This window comes from Bombina bombina, chromosome 4 (assembly GCF_027579735.1).
Source record: "Bombina bombina isolate aBomBom1 chromosome 4, aBomBom1.pri, whole genome shotgun sequence".
NCBI lineage: Eukaryota > Metazoa > Chordata > Amphibia > Anura > Bombinatoridae > Bombina > Bombina bombina.
The window spans coordinates 462,389,039-462,405,725 of NC_069502.1; the positions used below are offsets into that span (position 1 = coordinate 462,389,039).

A 16,687-nucleotide genomic window follows, 5' to 3' on the forward strand; every position below is an offset into this window, starting at 1 on the left:
GTGTTCTCTGGCTCTGGGTGGGTTCTTATATCTGTTAGCATTAGAAAATAATTATCGAGGGAGTACTTGAAGGTCACTTTTCCATTGCCTGCCACACTTCTGCCCTAGGGCATATCTTGTTCTTATACATTTTCTGTAGTAAAGCACTCTTTATTTTCTATCTTACCCCATCTCTTGTACAAATTATCATTAAATCAGTTTGTTAAATAATGCAATCTTTTTCTGCATAGGGATAGCTTCAGTAACTTGTTAAAATATTCTATCAAGGGAAGATTGGATCACACTTTAACCAGGCTATGTTTATATCTCTCTTTTCTGAATACACAGGAACAAAAGGGGACCTTATGCAGCAGCACATGAGATGAGCAAAGCCACACAACCTATAGGAGGACCCCCCACTGCCCCTTCCCCTGGACTCCCACAGGTATGAAACACCCAATTTTGACTTGTGCTTTTATGCTTAAACCTTTCATATTTAATATACATTCTATATTTAGTGTGTGTATATAAAGAGCTTTGGGGAAAAAATAACAGACCACTTCAAATTCTTTTTTTAAAATCAGCATCCCTACATGTATGGCAGCCATTCCATTCCGCTCTGTTGAATTCCAACACAGGCACACCTCATTTCTTTTACAAGATACGATGAGTCCACGGATTTCATCCTTACTTATGGGATATCGCCGCCTGGTCAGCAGGAGGAGGCAAAGAGCACCACAGCAGAGCTGTATATATAGCTCCTCCCTTCCCTCCCACTCCAGTCATTCTCTTTGCCTGTGTTAGTAAGATAGGAGCTGGCAAAGTGAGGTGTTTAGTTTCTTCAATCAAGAGTTTATTATTTTTAAAGTAGTGCCTATGAGTGCTGCTTTGTGATGGGGTGTAGCCTAGACCAGATCAATCTCTTCAGCAAAAAAAGCATCTGAGGTGGCCCTTGTTTTACAACGGTTCAATATACACCGTTTCAGAATAACAACCTTTTTTTCCAGTCATGTGACTGCTATTGAAAAGCAGTGCATTTATTAAAATAGCCAGTAGGTGGAGCTGTCCTCTTGTGTTGCCGCAAAGCCAAGCAAGCTTAAATTAATCAGTTTAACCAGACCTGAGCTATATTTTATATATATATATATATATATATATATATATATATATATATATATATATATATATATATATATATATATATATATATATATATATATATATTTTTATTAATCTGCCCTAATACAGATAGCCTAAACACGTTGAGGCTGATCTTTGTCCACGGCTCAATTGTGGAACGGCTCAATTTTTTCATCTAAAGTTGCCGCTCGGGAGTGCTGACCTGTTACGCCCACAATGGGCGGAGCTTGGCGATGCTACGTCTCTCAGTAGACAATTGCGCACCCTTTTTTTTGTTTCACTAATGTTATCCATTCAGAGCGACAGGTTACACAAGTTTCTCAGTGTGCTCTCTGGGGATATACGTTGCCTGTCAAAATTTTTGCACAACAAAGTAATAAAGTGATTTATGTTAATAGGCCCTATTTACTGTCAATGTTACAAATGTACGGTACCTCTTCACATTTAAAGTGACAGTAGCAGTTTTCATTTGATAGGGCTCAAATGGGAATAACAATACCGTTCTTTTTTGTCCTTAAAAAGACAGTTCAGTTGTTGAAGTTCCCTTTTTTTAATGTATTGTAGATGCTTACTAAAGTCACCTAGCAATCAGTATGATGCAGCTTGTGTTTAAAATGAAACAAGTGCACCCATCGGATAAGTTTTTCTGATCCACATGCGGTGCTCTGTGGTTCCTTGCAATTTCCTATGGATTGTTTGTACAAGACATGATTGCTTTAGTGTTATTTGCAATGTCTATTTCCAGCAAGGTTAACATGCTACTTGGATTTTTTCTGACACAGAAATAAAGTGAATTTTAATGTTACTTTATATTAAAACATTTCTTTTTTTTAATCTTTTTTTTATGGCAGAAAGCTCTAGTGGTAGATGGCTAAGCCACCTAGCAGTCAGAGGGTGGGGAGTTTAATCCAGCAGCTGCTGATTTTCACCTTCACCAGGTGTTCCATTCTCCCGTTTACAGGAGGTTGTATCCTATAATGGTTGCTTTCAGTCTACTATATCTAGCAGGGATAGTTGTACCTTCAAGGACCTTATGATTAAAAAAATTAGAGGGTTTCCTTAAGAAGCTTTATGTTCATCAGGGGTTGTTTTTACAACCGGCGGTCTGCTTCGTCACGGTTACGACTGTGGCTGCTTTTTGGCTTGATACCCTGGACGAATCTCTTGAATGAGACTTCTTTGGGAGAAAAATTTGGCGGCTAAGAGTTCAGTATTTCCATCTTTGCGCGCATAGCCTTATGGTTAAAAAATTAGTCTGCGGATGTGCCATCTAATTCTAAGCTTTTGGCTATTCCTTACAGGGGGAAGACCCTGTTTGGGCCTGACTTGAGGGAAATTGTTTCTGACATCCTGGGAGGTAAGGGATACATTTCCTCCCTCAGGGTAAGAACTCCAAACAGAGGGGGCGACAGAGTAATTTTCGTGTCTTTCGAAACTTTAGGGTCCCCCCCCACCCTTCCTCTTCTTCTGAACACGAAGGTACCTATTTGCAATCCAAATCAGCCTGGAGACCAAACCAGTTTTGGAACAAGGGTAAACAGTTTAAGAAGCCTGCTGCTGCTCCCTAGTCAGCATGAAGGGTTGGCCCCCGGTCCGGGATCGTTCCAGTGGGGGGCAGACTGTCCTTTTCATCCAGGCTTAGATGAGAGATGTTCGGGATCCCTAGGCGTTAAAAATTGTGTCTCAGAGATACCAGCTGGAATCAGACATTCTTCCCGCAGTGGAAGGTTTTTATCTTTCTTGATTGTCTGTAGATCAGATAAGGAGAGAGACGTTCTTACACTAGGTATGAGATCTCTCTTCCATGGGAGTCATATGTCCTGTTCCAATACAGGAGTAGGGACAAGGGTTTTATTGAAATCTTTGTAGTTCCCAAATAAGAGGGTAAGTCCCGATCTATTTTAGACCGCAAGAGTCTAAACAAGTTTCCCAGAGTTCCATGCTTCAAGATGGAAACTATTCGTACCATTCTTCCAATGATCCTGGAGGATCAATTTATGACTACCGTGATTTTGAAGGATACATATCTTCATGTTCCTATCCACGGAGATCGTCTCAAGTTCCTGTGGTTTGCCTTTCTTGACAAACTTTTTCAGTTGGTGGCCCTTCCCTTTGGTCTGGCCACGACTCCCAGAATTTTCACAAAGGTTCTGGGGTCTCTGCTGGCGGTTCTCTGGCCGCAGGGTATTGCAGTGACGCCTTCTCAGGACGGTATTCGGATCCAGGCGTCTTATCAGCTAACAAAGTCTCATACCGACATTGTTCTGTCCTTTCTAAGGACTCACGGGTGGAAAGCAAATCTAGAAAAAGTTTGTGAGTTCCACAGACAAGAGTTCCCTCCTTGGGAACTCTAATCGACTGTCTATCCATGAAGCTCCTTTTGATGGCAGTCAGTTAAAGATTCTGAATACATGCCGGACCCTTCAGTTCAATCCCCGGCCGTCAGTGGCTCAGTGCATGGAGGCACTTGGATTGATGGTGGCGGCAATGGACATCACTCGGTTTGCTAGTTTTCATCTCAGATCTCTGCAACTGGGCATGCTCAGACAGTGGTATGGAGATTATGCAAATTTGTCTCCTCAATTAGATCTGGATCAGGAGACAGACTCTCATCTATGGTGGTTGTCGCTGGATCATGTGTCCCAGGGGACATGCTTCCGCAGATCTTCATAGGTGATATTGACAACGGACGCCAGTCTGATAGGATGGGGAGCAGTGGAACTCCCTGAGGTCTGTGTGTATGGACTCGATCAGAATCTCTACTTCCCATAAATATCCTAGAGTTGAGTGCACTATTCAATGCGCTTCAGGTTTGGCCTCAGTTGGCTTCGGTCAAATTCCTCAGATTCCAGTCGGACAACATTACGACTGTTGCTTACATCAATCAGGGAGGAACAGGGAGTTCCTTTGCGATGACCGAAGTAGCCAAGATAATTCAGTGGGCGGAGGCTCACTCTTATCTGTCGGCAATCCGCATTCCAGGAAACTGGGAAGCGGATTTTCTGAGCAGACAGACTTTTCATCCGGGGGAATGGGAACTCTGTCCGGAGGTATTTGCCAATCTGATTCTCAGATGGGGCAGTCCGGAGTTGGATCTTATGGCATCTCGTCAGAATGCAAAGCTTCTAAGATACGGGTCCAGGTTCAGGGATCTCCAGGCCGAACTGATGCCTTGGCAGTGCCTTGGTCTTTCAACCTTACTTATGTGTTCCCTCCATTTGCTCTCCTTCTCCGGGTGATTGCTAGAGTCAAACAGGAGAGGGTTTCGGTGATCCTTATTGCTCCGGCATGGCCTTGCAGGACTTGGTATGTCGATCTGGTGGACATGTCATTTCAGCCTCTGTGGACGCTTGCATTCAGGAAAGACCATCTAATTCAGGGAACCTTCCATCATCCGAATCTAGTTTCTCTGCAGCTAACTGCTTGGAGATTGAACGCTTGATTTTATCTAAGCGTGGGTTCTCTGATTCGGTCATTGATACTTTGATTCAGGCACGTAAGCCTGTTACTAGGTAGATTTACCGTAAGATATGGCGTAAATATCTTTTATTGGTGCGAATCCAAGGGCTACTCATGGAGTAGGGTTAGGATTCCCAGGATTTTGTCTTCTCTCCAAGGAGTATCGGAGAAAGGGTTGTCAGCAGTTCCTTAACGGGACAGATTTCTGCTTTGTCTAATTTTTTTTTTCCAACAAACGTCTGGCAGCTGTTCCGGATGTTCTATCCTTTTTGTCAGGCTCTGACTAGAATCCGGCCTGTGTTTAGACCAATTGCTTCTCCTTGAAGTTTGAATTTAGTTCTTAATGTTCAAGGGGTTCCGTTTGAACCTATGCATTTTATAGATAAGTTATTATCTTGGAGAGTTTTATTTTTTGTTACTATTTCTTCCGCTTGCAGAGTTTCTGAGCTTTCGGCATTACAATGTGATTCTCCTTATCTTATTTCTTTCATGTAATTAGCAAGAGTCCATGAGCTAGTGACGTATGTGATATACATACCTACCAGGAGGGGCAAAGTTTCCCAAACCTTAAAATGCCTATAAATACACCCCTCACCACACCCACAAATCAGTTTTACAAACTTTGCCTCCTATGGAGGTGGTGAAGTAAGTTTGTGCTAGATTCTACGTTGATATGCGCTCCGCAGCAGGTTGAGCCCGGTTTTCCTCTCAGCGTGCAGTGAATGTCAGAGGGATGTGAGGAGAGTATTGCCTATTTGAATGCAATGATCTCCTTCTACGGGGTCTATTTCATAGGTTCTCTGTTATCGGTCGTAGAGATTCATCTCTTACCTCCCTTTTCAGATCGACGATATACTCTTATATATATATATATACCATTACCTCTGCTGATTTTCGTTTCAGTACTGGTTTGGCTTTCTACAACATGTAGATGAGTGTCCTGGGGTAAGTAAGTAAGCTTATTTTCTGTGACACTCTAAGCTATGGTTAGGCACTTTTTTATAAAGTTCTAAATATATGTATTCAAACATTTATTTGCCTTGACTCAGGATGTTCAACATTCCTTATTTTCAGACAGTCAGTTCATATTTGGGATAATGCATTTGAATCAATCATTTTTTCTTACCTTAAAAAATTTGACTTTTTCCCTGTGGGCTGTTAAGCTCGCGGGGGCTGAAAATGCTTCTTTTTATTGCGTCATTCTTGGCGCGGACTTTTTTGGCACAAAAATTTTTTTTCTGTTTCCGGCGTCATACGTGTCGCCGGAAGTTGCGTCATTTTTTGACGTTTTTTTGCGTCAAAAGTGTCGGCGTTCCTTATGTGCGTCATTTTTGGCGCCAAAAGCATTTTAGGCGCCAAATAATGTGGGCGTCTTATTTGGCGCTAAAAAATATGGGCGTCATTTTTGTCTCCACATTATTTAAGTCTCATTATTTATTGCTTCTGGTTGCTAGAAGCTTGTTCACTGGCATTTTTTCCCATTCCTGAAACTGTCATTTAAGGAATTTGATCAATTTTGCTTTATATGTTTTTTCTATTACATATTGCAAGATGTTCCACGTTGCAAACCGAGTCAGAAGATACTTCAGGAAAATCGCTGCCCGGTTGCTGGAGCTACCAAGCTAAGTGTATCTGCTATAAACTTTTGGTATCTGTTTCTCCAGCTGTTGTTTGTATTGCATGTCATGACAAACTTGTTAATGCAGATAAAATTTCCTTTAGTACTGTTACATTACCTGTTGCTGTTCCGTCAACATCTAATTCTCAGAGTGTTCCTGATAACATAAGAGATTTTATTTTTAAATCCATTAAGAAGGCTATGTCTGTTATTTCTCCTTCTAGTATACATAAGTCTTTTAAAACTTCTCTTTTTTTCAGATGAATTTTTAAATGAACATCATCATTCTAATACTGATAATGGTTCTTCTGGTTCAGAGGTTTCTGTCTCAGAGGTTGATGCTGATAAATCTTCGTATTTGTTCAAGATGGAATTTATTCGTTCTTTACTTAAAGAAGTCTTAATTGCATTAGAAATAGAGGATTCTGGTCCTCTTGATACTAAATCTAAACGTTTAAATAAGGTTTTTAAATCTCCTGTAGTTATTCCAAAAGTGTTTTCTCTCCCTGATGCTATTTCTGAAGTAATTTCCAGGGAATGGAATAATTTGGGTAATTCATTTACTCCTAAAACGTTTTAAGCAATTATATTCTGTGCCATCTGACAGATTAGAGTTTTGAGACAAAAATCCCTAAGGTTAATGGGGGCTGTCTCTACTCCTGCTATATTTTTTAGCGGATGTTGCTGCAGCTTCAACTTTTTGGTTAGAAGCTTTAGCGCAACAAGTAACAGATCATAATTTTATAGCATTATTATTATTCTATAACATGCTAATAATTTTATTTGTGATACCATCTTTGATATCATTAGAGTTGATGTCAGGTATATGTCTCTAGCTATTTTAGCTAGAAGAGCTTTATGGCTTAAAACTTGGAAAGCTGATATGTCTTCTAAGTCTACTTTGCTATCCCTTTCTTTCCAGGGTAATAAATTATTCGGTTCTCAGTTGGATTCTATTATCTCAACTGTTACTGGAGGGAAGGGAACTTTTTTACCAAAGGATAAAAAATCTAAGGTAAATTTAGGTCTAATAATCGTTTTCGTTCCTTTCCCTCACAACAAGGAACAAAAGCCTGATCCTTCATCCTCAGGAGCGGTATCAGTTTGGAACCCATTTCCAGTTGGGAATATATCCAAGCCTTATAGAAACCCCAAGCCAGCTCCTAAGTACCCATGAAGGTGCGGCCCTCATTCCAGCTCAGCTGGTATGGGGCAGATTACGTTTTCTTCAAAGAAATTTGGATCAATTCCGTTCACAATCTCTGGTTTCAGAACATTGTTTCAGAAAGGTACAGAATTGGCTTCAAGTTAAGGCCTCCTGCAAAGAGATTTTTTTCTCCAACATAGGTGTGTCCGGTCCACGGCGTCATCCTTACTTGTGGGATATTCTCTTCCCCAACAGGAAATGGCAAAGAGCCCAGCAAAGCTGGTCACATGATCCCTCCTAGGCTCCGCCTTCCCCCAGTCATTCTCTTTGCCGTTGTACAGGCAACATCTCCACGGAGATGGCTTAGAGTTTTTTAGTGTTTAACTGTAGTTTTTATTATTCAATCAAGAGTTTGTTATTTTAAATAGTGCTGGTATGTACTATTTACTCTGAAACAGAAAGAGATGAAGATTTCTGTTTGTAAGAGGAAAATGATTTTAGCAACCGTTACTAAAATCGATGGCTGTTTCCACACAGGACTGTTGAGAGGAATTAACTTCAGTTGGGGGAACAGTGAGCAGACTTTTGCTGCTTGAGGTATGACACATTCTAACAAGACGATGTAATGCTGGAAGCTGTCATTTTCCCTATGGGATCCGGTAAGCCATTTTTATTACAGAAAGGAAAAAAAAGGGCTTCACAAGGGCTTTTTAAGACTGTAGACATTTTCTGGGCTAAATCGATTTATATATAAACATATTTTATACTCCATAGCCTTGAGGAATTATTTTAATCTTGGGAATTATGTAAAATAACCGGCAGGCACTGTATTGGACACCTTATTCTCTAGGGGCTTTCCCTAATCACAGGCAGAGTCTCATTTTCGCGCCTCTATTGCGCACTTGTTTTTTGAGAAGCATGACATGCAGATGCATGTGTGAGGAGCTCTGATACATAGAAAAGACTTTCTGAAGGCGTCATTTGGTATCGTATTCCCCTTTGGGCTTAGGTTGGGTCTCAGCAAAGCAGATACCAGGGACTGTAAAGGGGTTAAATATAAAAACTGCTCCGGTTCCGTTATTTTAAGGGTTAAAGCTTCCAAATTTGGTGTGCAATACTTTTAAGGCTTTAAGACACTGTGGTGAAATTTTGGTGAATTTTGAACAATTCCTTCATACTTTTTCGCAATTGCAGTAATAAAGTGTGTTCAGTTTAAAATTTAAAGTGACAGTAACGTTTATTTTAAAACGTTTTTTGTACTTTGTTATCAAGTTTTTGCCTGTTAACATGTCTGAACTACCAGATAGACTGTGTTCTGAATGTGGGGAAGCCAAGGTTTCCTTCTCATTTAAATAGATGTGATTTATGTGACACAAAATTTAGAGAAAATGATGCCCAAGATGATTCCTCAAGTGAGGGGAGTAAGCATGGTACTGCATCATCCCCTCCTTCGTCTACACCAGTCTTGCCCACACAGGGAGGCCCCTAGTACATCTAGCGCGCCAATACTCCTTACTATGCAACAATTAACGGCTGTAATGGATAATTCTATCAAAAACATTTTAGCCAAAATGCCCACTTATCAGCGAAAGCGCGACTGCTCTGTTTTAGAAAATACTGAAGAGCATGAGGACGCTGATGATATTGGTTTCTGAAGGTGCCCCTACACCAGTCTGAGGGGGGCCAGGGAGGTTTTGTCTGAGGGAGAAAATTTCAGATTCAGGGAAAATTTCTCAACAAGCTGAACCTGATGTGATTACATTAAATTTAAATTGGAACATCTCCGCGCCCTGCTTAAGGAGGTGTTATCCACTCTGGATGATTGTGAGAATTTGGTCATTCCAGAGAAACTATGTAAAATGGACAAGTTCCTAGAGGGTCCCGGGGCCTCCCCGAAAGCTTTTCCTATACCCAAGCGGGTGGCGGACATTGTAAATAAAGAATGGGAAAGGGCCCGGTATACCTTTCGCCCCTCCCCCCATATTTAAAAAAATTGTTTCCTATGGTCGACCCCCAGAAAGGACTTATGCAGACAGTCCCCAAGGTCGAGGGGGCGGCGGTTTTCTACTCTAAACAAACGCACCACTATACCCATTAGAAGATAGTTGTGCTTTCAAAGATCCTATGGATAAAAAATTAGAAGGTTTGCTTAAAAAGATGTTTGTTCAGCAAGGTTACCTTCTACAACCAATTTCATGCATTGTTCCTGTCACTACAGCAGCGTGTTTCTGGTTCGATGAGCTAGAAAAGGCGCTCAATAATAATTCTTCTTATGAGGAGATTATGGACAGAAATTCATGCTCTCAAATTGGCTAATTCTTTCACCCTAGACGCCAACTTTGCAATTGGCTAGGTTAGCGGCGAAAAATTCTGTTTTTGCTATTGTGGCGCGCAGAGCGCTTTGGTTAAAATCTTGGTCAGCGGATGCGTCTTCCAAGAACAAATTGCTTAACATTCCTTTCAAGGGGAAAACGCTGTTTGGCCCTGACTTGAAAGAGATTATCTCTGATATCACTGGGGCAAGGGCCACGCCCTTCCTCAGGATAGGTCTTTCAAGGCCAAAAATAAACCTAATTTTCGTCCCTTTCGCAGAAACGGACCAGCCCCAAGTGCTACGTCCTCTAAGCAAGAGGGTAATACTTCTCAAGCCAAGCCAGCCTGGAGACCAATGCAAGGCTGGAACAAAGGAAAGCAGGGCAAGAAACCTGCCACTGCTACCAAGACGGCATGAGATGTTGGCCCCCGATCCGGGACCGGATCTGGTGGGGGGGCAGACTCTCTCTCTTCGCTCAGGCTTGGGCAAGAGATGTTCTGGATCCTTGGGCACTAGAAATAGTCTCCCAAGGTTATCTTCTGGAATTCAAGGGCTTCCCCCAAGGGGGAGGTTCCACAGGTCTCAATTGTCTTCAGACCACAAAAAAGACAGGCATTCTTACATTGTGTAGAAGACCTGTTAAAAATGGGAGTGATTCATCCTGTTCCTTTAGGAGAACAAGGGATGGGGTTCTACTCCAATCTGTTCGTAGTTCCCAAAAAAGAGGGAACATTCAGACTAATCTTAGATCTCAAGATCCTAAACAAGTTTCTCAAGGTTCCATCGTTCAAAATGGAAACCATTCGAACAATTCTTCCTTCCATCCAGGAAGGTCAATTCATGACCACGGTGGATTTAAAGGATGCGTATCTACATATTCCTATCCACAAGGAACATCATCGGTTCCTAAGGTTCGCATTCCTGGACAAGCATTACCAGTTTGTGGCACTTCCGTTCGGATTAGCCACTGCTCCAAGGATTTTCACAAAGGTACTAGGGTCCCTTCTAGCGGTGCTAAGACCAAGGGGCATTGCAGTAGTACCTTACTTGGACGACATTCTGATTCAAGCGTCGTCCCTTCCTCTAGCAAAGGCTCACACGGACATTGTCCTGGCCTTTCTCAGATCTCACGGGTGGAAAGTGAACGTAGAAAAAAGTTCTCTATCTCCGTCAACAAGGGTTCCCTTCTTGGGAACAATAATAGACTCCTTAGAAATGAGGATTTTTCTGACAGAGGCCAGAAAATCAAAACTTCTAAACTCTTGTCAAATACTTCATTCTGTTCCTCTTCCTTCCATAGCGCAGTGCATGGAAGTAATAGGTTTGATGGTAGCGGCAATGGACATAGTTCCTTTTGCGCGAATTCATCTAAGACCATTACAACTGTGCATGCTCAGTCAGTGGAATGGGGACTATACAGACTTGTCTCCGACGATACAAGTAGATCAGAGGACCAGAGATTCACTCCGTTGGTGGCTGTCCCTGGACAACCTGTCACAGGGGATGAGCTTCCGCAGACCAGAGTGGGTCATTGTCACGACCGACGCCAGTCTGGTGGGCTGGGGCGCGGTCTGGGGACCCCTGAAAGCTCAGGGTCTTTGGTCTCGGGAAGAATCTCTTCTCCCGATAAATATTCTGGAACTGAGAGCGATATTCAATGCTCTCAAGGCTTGGCCTCAGCTAGCAAGGGCCAAGTTCATACGGTTTCAATCAGACAACATGACTGTTGCGTACATCAACCATCAGGGGGGAACAAGGGGTTCCCTGGCGATGGAAGAAGTGACCAAAATCATTCAATGGGCGGAGACTCACTCCTGCCACTTGTCTGCAATCCACATCCCAGGAGTGGAAAATTGGGAAGCGGATTTTCTGAGTCGTCAGACATTTCATCCGGGGGTGTGGGAACTCCATCCGGAAATCTTTGCCCAAATTACTCAATTGTGGGGCATTCCAGACATGGATCTGATGGCCTCTCGTCAGAACTTCAAGGTTCCTTGCTACGGGTCCAGATCCAGGGATCCCAAGGCGAATCTAGTAGATGCACTAGTAGCACCTTGGACCTTCAAACTAGCTTATGTATTCCCGCCGTTTCCTCTCATCCCCAGGCTGGTAGCCAGGATCAATCAGGAGAGGGCATCGGTGATCTTGATAGCTCCTGCGTGGCCACGCAGGACTTGGTATGCAGACCTGGTGAATATGTCATCGGCTCCACCATGGAAGCTACCTTTGAGACGAGACCTTCTTGTTCAAGGTCCGTTCGAACATCTGAATCTGGTCTCACTCCAACTGACTGCTTGGAGATTGAACGCTTGATCTTATCAAAGCGAGGGTTCTCAGATTCTGTCATTGATACTCTTGTTCAGGCCAGAAAGCCTGTAACTAGAAAAATTTACCACAAAATATGGAAAAAATATATCTGTTGGTGTGAATCTAAAGGATTCCCTTGGGACAAGGTAAAAATTCCTAAGATTCTATCCTTTCTTCAAGAAGGTTTGGAGAAAGGATTATCTGCAAGTTCCTTGAAGGGGACAGATTTCTGCCTTGTCTGTGTTACTTCACAAAAAGCTGGCAGCTGTGCCAGATGTTCAAGCCTTTGTTCAGGCTCTGGTTAGAATCAAGCCTGTTTACAAACCTTTGACTCCTCCTTGGAGTCTCAATTTAGTTCTTTCAGTTCTTCAGGGGGTTCCGTTGGAACCCTTACATTCCGTTGATATTAAGTTATTATCTTGGAAAGTTTTGTTTTTGGTTGCAATTTCTTCTGCGAGAAGAGTTTCAGAATTATCTGCTCTGCAGTGTTCTCCTCCTTATCTGGTGTTCCATGCAGATAAGGTGGTTTTACGTACTAAACCTGGTTTTCTTCCGAAAGTTGTTTCTAACAAAAACATTAACCAGGAGATAGTCGTGCCTTCTTTGTGTCCGAATCCAGTTTCCAAAGAAGGAACGTTTTGTTGCACAATTTGGATGTTGTTCGTGCTCTAAAATTCTATTTAGATGCTACAAAGGATTTTAGACAAACATCTTCCTTGTTTGGTTGTTTATTCTGGTAAAAGGAGAGGTCAAAAAGCAACTTCTACCTCTCTCTCTTTTTGGATTAAAAGCATCATCAGATTGGCTTATGAGACTGCCGGACGGCAGCCTCCTGAAAGAATCACAGCTCATTCACTAGGGCTGTGGCTTCCACATGGGCCTTCAAGAACGAGGCTTCTGTTGATCAGATATGTAAGCAGCGACTTGGTCTTCACTGCACACTTTTACTAAATTTTACAAGTTTGATACTTTTGCTTCTTCTGAGGCTATTTTTGGGAGAAAGGTTTTGCAAGCCGTGGTGCCTTCCATCTAGTGTGACCTGATTTGCTCCCTCCCTTCATCCGTGTCCTAAAGCTTTGGTATTGGTTCCCACAAGTAAGGATGACGCCGTGGACCGGACACACCTATGTTGGAGAAAACAGAATTTATGTTTACCTGATAAATTTCTTTCTCCAACGGTGTGTTCCGGTCCACGGCCCGCCCTGGTTTTTTAATCAGGTCTGATAATTTATTTTCTTTAACTACAGTCACCACGGTATCATATGGTTTCTCCTATGCAAATATTCCTCCTTTACGTCGGTCACATGACTGGGGAAGGCGGAGCCTAGGAGGGATCATGTGACCAGCTTTGCTGGGCTCTTTGCCATTTCCTGTTGGGGAAGAGAATATCCCACAAGTAAGGATGACGCCGTGGACCGGACACACCGTTGGAGAAAGTAATTTATCAGGTAAACATAAATTCTGTTTTTCTTTCCCGTGTCCCAGTAACCCAGCAAAGGGCTCCAGCATTTCTGAAATGTGTTTCAGATCTAGAGTTGGCTGGAGTAATTATGCCAGTTCCAGTTCTGGAACAGTGGCTGGGGTTTATTCTATCTCTTCATAGTACCAAAGAAGGTCAATTCCTTCAGACCATTCCGGATCTATCATATTGAATCGTTATGTAAGGATACCAACATTCAAGATGGTAACTGTAGGACTATCCTGCCTTTGTTCAGCAAGGGGCATTATATGTCCACAATAGATTTACAGGATGCAATATCTGCATATTCCGATTCATCCAGATCACTTTTAGGTTTCTGAGATTCTCTTTTTAAGACAAATGTCCTGCGCGACCCAAAGGTAAATATTTTTCTGCCGCAGGACAGTTTTTGTTGTCGCTAGCTCTGCTTTTCCCCATTGTCCGGGGCCTTGGATCACGTCTTGGTGCGAAGGCACTCTGGGGGGTGATCTGAACTCAATCTATGGTACATGTGCAGTCAGTTTGCCTGTGAGATTATTCAGGCTTGTGATGACACTAGGATTTTATCCTTCATGTGGTGTATTCCGCTGGGGAGGGCCCTTCGACATACCGCACAGAAGCCTTGTTGGGTTCCTATGAGGGAAGTTCCTGATCTTGGGGCATAGGCCTCAGCGTGTTCTCTTGCAGCCCTGTTCCACATCCTTACTGGGTAGATTTCAAGAATTGTACCACTGGTTTCAGTGGCATAATCAGACTTCATTACCCTTTTGTTTTAGTGGCTATCTCATACTCCAGTGGGGTATATTTTGTCTCTTCGTTTAGAAGCTTAATTGTTAGGGGAATAACGTTGCTCAGGATTAATCTATGAACCTCTTTAACTGGGGTTAGATCTTCTGGGGGTACTTTATTTCCTCAAATTTAGAATATTCTACCTCATTTTACTGTTTCCTTTGTGTTCTCCCTGTCAATACTGTGTTGGCTATGCAGTTTACTGTATATTGCTTTTCTCTTAAGTGTAGTCAGTCCACGGGTCATCCATTACTTATGGAATATATCTCTTCCTAACAGGAAGCTGCAAGAGGATCACCCAAGCAGAGCTGCTATATAGCTCCTCCCCTCACATGTCATATTCAGTCATTCTCTTGCAGCCTAACTAAAGATAGGTCGCTGTGAGAGGTCTGTGGTGTTTTTTAACTTAGTTTATTTCTTCAATCAAAAGTTTATTTTAAATGGCACCGGAGTGTGCTGTTTGTTCTCAGGCAGCATTAGAAGAAGAATCTGCCTGCGTTTTCTATGATCTTAGCAGACGTAACTAAGATCCACTGGCTGTTCTCATCTGAGGAGTGAGGTAACTTCAGAAAAGGGGAATAGCATGCAGGGCCCCCCTGCAAACGAGGTATGTGCAGTAAATTATTTTTCTGAGGAATGGAATTAACTGAGAAAATACTGCTGATACCAATGAAACGTAAGTTCAGCCTTAAATGCAGTGATAGCGACTGGTATTAGGCTGATGTGTGTGTGTGTACACTGAATGTATTTTTCTAAGGAATGGAATTGACTCTGAAAATACTGTTAATACTGAAATAATGTATGAGCCTTAACTGCAGTAAAAGCGACTGGTAGCAGGCTTATTAATAACACTTCATAACTTTTAAAATGTATGTTCAAAACGTTTAATGGCATGTTAATCGTTTTTTGTGAGGTACTTGGTGATAAAACTTATTGGGGCATAATTTTTACCACATGGCCATCTTTGTTTTCTGCATAGAAACAGTTATCTGAGCTTCCCCACTGTTGTAATATGAGTGGGAGGGGCCTATTTTAGCGCTTTTTTGCTCAGTAAAAATTCAGTCACAATCGGTCTCCTTCATCCTCCATGATCCAGATCGTCTCTAGAGAGCTCAGGGGTCTTCAAAATTCATTTTGAGGGAGGTAATCAGTCACAGCAGACCTGTGACAGTGTGTTTTGACTGTGTTAAAAACGTTAATTATTAAATTGTTATCCGTTTTTGGGTATTAAGGGGTTAATCATCCATTTGCTGGTGGGTGCAATCCTTTGCTAACTTAATACATTTACTGTGTAAAATTGGTTGCTATAACTATTTTGGTTCATTGTTATTTCAACTGTGACAGCTTTTTGTGCTTCTTAAAGGCACAGTAGCGTTTTTTATATTGCTTGTAAATTTATTTAGAAAAGTATTTCCAAGCTTGCTAGTCTCATTGCTAGTCCGTTTAAACATGTCTGACTCAGATGAATCTCTTTGTTCACTATGTTTAAAGGCCAATGTGGAGCCCAATAGAAATTTGTGTACTAATTGCATTGATGTTACTTTAAATAAAAGTCAATCTTTACATGTAAAGAAATTATCACCAGACAACGAGGGGGAAGTTATGCCGACTAACTCTCCTCACGTGTCAGTACCTTCGCCTCCCGCTCAGGAGGTGCGTGATTTTGTGGCGCCAAGTACATCAGGGAGGCCCTTACAAATCACTTTGCAAGACATGGCTACTGTTATGACAGAAGTATTATCTAAATTGCCAGAATTAAGAGGCAAGCGCGATAGCTCTGGGTTAAGGACAGAGCGCGCGGATGAGGTGAGAGCCATGTCAGATACTGCGTCAGTTTGCAGAACATGAAGACGGAGAGCTTCATTCTGTGGGTGACGGATCTGATCCAGGGAGACTGGATTCAGAGATTTCTAATTTAAAATGTAAGCTTGAGAACCTCCGCATATTGCTAGGGGAGGTATTAGCGGCTCTGAATGATTGTAACACGGTTGCAATTCCAGAAAAATTATGTAGGTTGGATAGATACTATGCGGTACCGGTGTGTACTGACATGTTTCCTATACCTAAAAGGCTTACAGAGATTATTAGCAAGGAGTGGGATAGACCTGGTGTGCCTTTTTCCCCTCCTCCCATATTTAGGAAAATGTTTCCTATAGACGCCACCACACGAGACTTATGGCAGACGGTCCCTAAGGTGGAGGGAGCAGTTTCTACTTTAGCTAAGCGTACCACTATCCCGGTGGAGGATAGTTGTGCCTTTTCAGATCCAATGGATAAGAAATTAGAGGGTTACATTAAGAAAATGTTTGTTCAACAAGGTTTTATCTTACAGCCCCTTGCATGCATTGCGCCTGCCACTGCTGCGGCGGCATTCTGGTTTGAGTCTCTGGAAGAGGCCATTCGCACAGCTCCATTGGATGAAATTATGAACAAGCTTAAAGCACTTAAGCTAGCTAACGCATTTGTTTCTGATGC

General features: G+C 42.2%; 1 protein-coding gene across 1 annotated transcript in view; it reads left to right on the forward strand.

The window, feature by feature from the left end:
- Positions 1 to 16,687, forward strand: part of EIF4G1 (eukaryotic translation initiation factor 4 gamma 1) — a gene marked incomplete in the record, with an annotated part of 460,856 nt that overhangs the window by 25,589 nt on the left and 418,580 nt on the right. Inside the window, 1 exon segment of the mRNA XM_053710345.1 lies at positions 328 to 424. Within this exon segment, the coding sequence (XP_053566320.1) occupies positions 328 to 424 (97 nt within the window).